General features: G+C 46.0%; 1 protein-coding gene across 1 annotated transcript in view; it reads left to right on the top strand.

Moving 5' to 3' along the window:
• ALDH2 (aldehyde dehydrogenase 2 family member) overlaps nucleotides 1–4,955 on the top strand; it is a 22,734-nt gene that overhangs the window by 1,092 nt on the left and 16,687 nt on the right. The window contains exons 2-3 of the mRNA XM_027771642.1: nucleotides 668–808; nucleotides 1,835–1,914. Coding sequence (XP_027627443.1) covers nucleotides 734–808; nucleotides 1,835–1,914 — 155 coding nt within the window. The 5' untranslated portion in view covers nucleotides 668–733. The remainder of the gene's footprint in view (nucleotides 1–667; nucleotides 809–1,834; nucleotides 1,915–4,955) is intronic.

The following is a 4,955-nucleotide window of genomic DNA, read 5'->3' as shown; positions in this document are numbered from 1 at the left end:
TAGGTCTACGTCACACTCCTTTCTCCGCATCCTCCTCTCAGGATCTTGGGCATGCATGCACATGCGTCCGGCATGAATTTCAATCCACCAGGTCTGGGACTCAAACCGCAGTTGACTACATGGGAATCCAGCAATGTAGCCATTATACCATCTGTTGGTCCCAGGATTTCCTTTTTTTTGGAGAGGTTTTTGCTATAGGGCATGTTTGCTCACCAGAAAGACAGAGATAGACAGAGAGACAGAAAGCGAGAAATCACCCCCCATGGGTGATGGCCACGCCGCAATCCCTTCTCTTCCATTCTCCTCTTGGGATCTTGGGCACGCAAGCACATGTGGCCAGCGTGAGTTTAAGTCACCGGATCTGGGACTCGAACCATGGTCTACTACATGGGAGTCCAGCAACATAGCCATTACACTAACTGCTGGTACCAAAATTTCCTTCTTCTATGACTTCTGACTAGGAGAGAAAAAGTTGTGTTCTTCAGCCATCCCTCTGAAGTCTACAGCTTGTCACATGGAGCCTGGAGGGATAGGAAGGACTGATTGGGGGCAGGTTTTCTGCATGGGCACGTGCTGTCTGCTCTGTGGGTATGTCTGACATTGGAGTGGATGGCATTTGGAGGCAGGTATTACTGAGAAGGCATGAGCTGCCTTGGGTGTTTTCCAGGAAGATGTGGACAAGGCAGTGAAGGCCGCCCGGGCTGCCTTCCAGCTAGGCTCACCCTGGCGCCGCATGGATGCATCTGACAGGGGCCGGCTGCTGTACCGCCTGGCTGATCTGATTGAGCGGGACCGGACCTACCTGGCAGTAAGTTCTCAGCCCCCACCCTTGGCATCCCACATAGCAAGTGGACTCACAGACTCCTGAACAGCCAGGGGCCACACGCTGACATCTAACTGATCATAATAGCATAGAATGGACACCTTTGCGGTCTACCCCCTACCAACCAGTGGAGCCTCTCATTGTCTCCTTTGATGCAAAGAAAGGAAAGCAGGAGGAAGGAGGAGCTCTATAGGGGAGACCTTTTCTCTGGCTGTGAGAAGCAGAAGAAACCAGGAAGAAATCCTCTCCCTGCCCCAGTCCATTCTGCTCACAGCAGCCAGGCCAATTGCACCATGGTACTCTGCTCTGGAGCTTTGCATAGTATCTGTATCCTTACGATAAAGTCTTCCACATGGCCTATAAGATGTTCCCTGCTCTGGTTCCAACACCCATGTCCTGGTGGAGTATGCCCTTCACACAGCTCAGCTCATCGGCCTTCTCTTGATAGCCTGGTTTCTTTGAGCATCAGGGCCTTTGCACCTGCTGTTCCATCTTTGCTTTGTTGCCATTTGTATATAGCCCCTTTGCCTGGCCAGCTCCTCCATAACCTTGAGATTTTAGCCTAAAGGCCTTGTCTCAGGTTGGTGTTTCTAAGACTGGATTCTCCTTTCTCAGACAGTTCCTCTCCTCCTTTCTAGCACTCTAACACATATGATTGATGATTAAGGTCAGTATTCATTGTCTCTTTGCTCTGTAAGTTCCATGCTCATCTCCATTTTCCCAGCAACTGGATATGGCAGAGAACAGAAACTAAAAAAATTGTTTGTGAAATAACTAAGTGAGAAGTTGGTGTCTTATTCCTTCCATGCCTCTTACTCCTCCTCCTTGCCTTTGGAGAAGCCAGGGCAGTCATCTTGAAATGCCTGCAACACTTAGTGGCATAAATGGGATTCTCACCCTTAGCTTCTACCAGGCCTGTTCAGCCCAGGCCTCAGTGCTGTCCATCAACCCATTTGCTTCATTTAATCCCTGCACCAACATGTCTCTGCTGATCTTGTTCTCTTTTCTCAGGCCTTGGAGACCTTGGACAACGGCAAGCCCTATGTCATTTCCTATCTGGTAGATTTGGACATGGTCCTCAAATGTCTCCGGTATGGGTTCAGGTTTCCTGTTCTTCGTTCTGGTGGTGCCAAAGGGGAGGGAGCATTTTGGGTAGATAGAAATGGAATTACAAAAATACAAAAGGGTCACAACCTTCATTTCCCATTTCATGAGAAAATTCCTGAATATCAAAAACTGTGACTTAGAAATAAACATTTTCTCTTTCTTCTTAAGTCACTTTTGGCAATTTATATGTCACAATTTATATTGGAACTTGTCTGTTTTATCTAGGTTGTTTAATTTGTTGGGGTGCAACTGTTTACAGCATTCTCTTATAGTACTTCTTAAAATCTCTGTAACGTCTGTAGTAATGACTCTACTTTCTGATTTTAGTTATTTTTGCCTTCTCTTTTTTCTTAGTCTACTAAAGGTTAATTTTGTTAATGTTTTCAAAACTTTTGGTTTCGTTGATTCTGTTTACTGTGTTTCTATTCCCAGTTTTATCTTTCTCTGCTCTAATCTTTATTATTTCCTTCTCTTTTTTTTAGCTTTGGGTTTAGTTTAATCATAAACTTTATTTTTTAAATAGAGATTTTTGTTATAGAGCGTGTATGCTCACTGGAGAGACAGAGAGAGAGAAAGTGAGAAATCACACACACACACACACACCCAGGGGATGGCCACACCATAATCCCTTCTCTTTCATTCTCCTCTCGGGATCTTGGGCATGCACACACACACATACCCGACATGAATTTTAAAACACTGAGTCTGGGACTTGAGCCATGTCGACTGTGTGAGTCCAATGACAGTACCATTATACCATCTGCTGGTTCCTAGTCATAAAAATTTTAATGACAAAGGAATAAGAGCTTTGTTAGAGGGGGGAAAAAAAGAGTTTTGTTAGAGCCCTCTGGGTTACAAGTAACTCACTCAGTCTAACTTGGGCAGTACAGAGGGTCAAGGGGGTCTCAAATCCAAAAGTTCTTGAGTCTCACTCTCCCTTGCATCTTTTGCTTCATTTTTCTCTCAGCAACACGTGGCTTCCTCCAGGGCCAGTCTCTGTATTGGAACCTGGCTGCCCACAGCACCTGGCCTTGTTTCTATACACATGATTTCAGCCAGACTAGTCTGCGGTCTCTTAGTTCTAATGCCAAATCTCTGGGGGAGGGATCCTGATCAACTGGCCTTGAATGTGATCATTTGTCCTCAGGGTGGACAGATTATTGTGCAAATAATGGCTGCTCCCCTGTGACATGTGGACAGAGAGAATGGACAGGAAGCAGTGCCAAAAAAGTAGTTGATGGACAGCAAAATAGCAATGATTCTTCACAATGGAAGTGTTCAGCCAGGGCCATCCCATCTCTAAGGAAACAGTAGGCAATGTCTGGACACATTTTTGTTCCCATGAATGCAGGGTAAGGGTGGTAGTGGCATTTTATGGGCAGAAGCCAGGGATTTTGCTAAATGGTCTTACAATGTGGGACAGCCTCCGCAATAAGGAACTTTCCAGCCCCAAATGGCAACAGTGCTAACTACCGCTGAGAAACCCGCTTTGCAAGGACACCCTAGAGAGAGTAGCCTGGAAAATCTCGGGCAGACCATGTTCTTTTCTGAGTTTTAGCATTATGCCTTTGAGTTGAATTTTAATTTTCCAGATTTTTGCAGTAGGGCACATGTGCTTCCTGGAAAGTGACAGAGAGAGGGAAAGTGAGAGAAATCACCCCCTCAGGGGTTATGGCTACTCCGTAGTCCTTTCTCCTCCATTTTCCTCTCATGATTTTGGGCACGCATGCACACGTATCCAGCATGATTTTCAAGCTGCCAGGTCCAGCTGCCAGGACTCAAACTGCTTTTGGCTATATGGGACTCCAGTGCCTTAACTACCACACCACCTGCTGGCCCCACATTTGTGTTGACTATATACCTGTCCTGAGGTGTGCAAACCACACGTAACATAGACTGTGTTTACATAGTTGTGGGAGGAAGGGAGTGGCAATATCTGAACTTGTACAGATCGGCAACTACCTGGCTATTATTCCCCAGGGTCACAAACTTGTGTTCATGTCCAGGACAATCGCAGTCTCAGGCTAAACTTGCCAGATACCACTGGTGGCAGAAATCTTTCCATGATCCCACATGCTTTATTTGTCTCCCTCTTGCACTTTTCCCACTTCCTCACAAACTTAACCATTACACTGATAAATACAGCTGACTCCCTGCCCTCCCCGCCCCCCTCCCCCAGCTCTGATTTTCTTTGCTTGGCTGTCTCCTGTGTCTCTGTAGTCTAGTTAATGCGCTTCCCAATGGCTGGAGTCAATGGGTTTCTGGGTTTCTGGCACTGTCTGATCTTAGGACAGTTCTCTGCATACAAGAAATGCTAGCATTTGATGGGTCTGTATTTTTTTCCACCAGACTTTGTTCATAGTTCTCAGATAATAATTCCTAGGCATCAGCCTCAGAAAGCCTACTTGAATAGGTTGGAAGTGGGTCTCTAGAATTTGGTGGTGTTTTTGCAAGTGTCCAAGTGATCCTGAGGCTTAAAAGTTATCTACGGGCCAGCAGATGGCATAATGGCTATGTTGCTGGACTCCCATGAAGTCGACCACGGTTCGAGTCCTGGACCCAGTGACTTAAACTCACGCCAGGCGCATGTGCGTGTGTGCCCAAGATCCCAAGAGGAGAATAAAGGAGAAGGGATTGTGGCATGGCCATTCCCCCTGGAGGGTGATTTCTCACTTTCTATCCATCTCTGTCTTTTTGGCAAGTGCATGCGCCCTATAGCAAAAACCTCTCCAAGAAAAAAAAAAAAGTTAGTTACCTAGGATGGATGATTGTGACTCTAGCCACTATTTAAGTCTCCCTAGGAATACACCAAAAGAAAGAGCAGTTATCTGAAAGATCCAATTATATCAGTTTGAATCTTCTCATTCTTCTAGGGTTTGCAGGATCCCTGACTGTCACTGATTAAAGCTTGGACTTTTCTTTTCTTAAAGGTATTATGCTGGCTGGGCTGATAAATACCATGGGAAAACCATTCCCATCGATGGGGACTTCTTCAGCTATACCCGCCATGAACCCGTGGGGGGGG

This window comes from Tupaia chinensis, unplaced genomic scaffold (assembly GCF_000334495.1).
Source record: "Tupaia chinensis unplaced genomic scaffold, TupChi_1.0 Scaffold000226_1, whole genome shotgun sequence".
NCBI lineage: Eukaryota > Metazoa > Chordata > Mammalia > Scandentia > Tupaiidae > Tupaia > Tupaia belangeri.
Note: the sequence above shows the minus strand (reverse complement) of the source record. Positions and strands in the feature narration are given on the sequence as shown.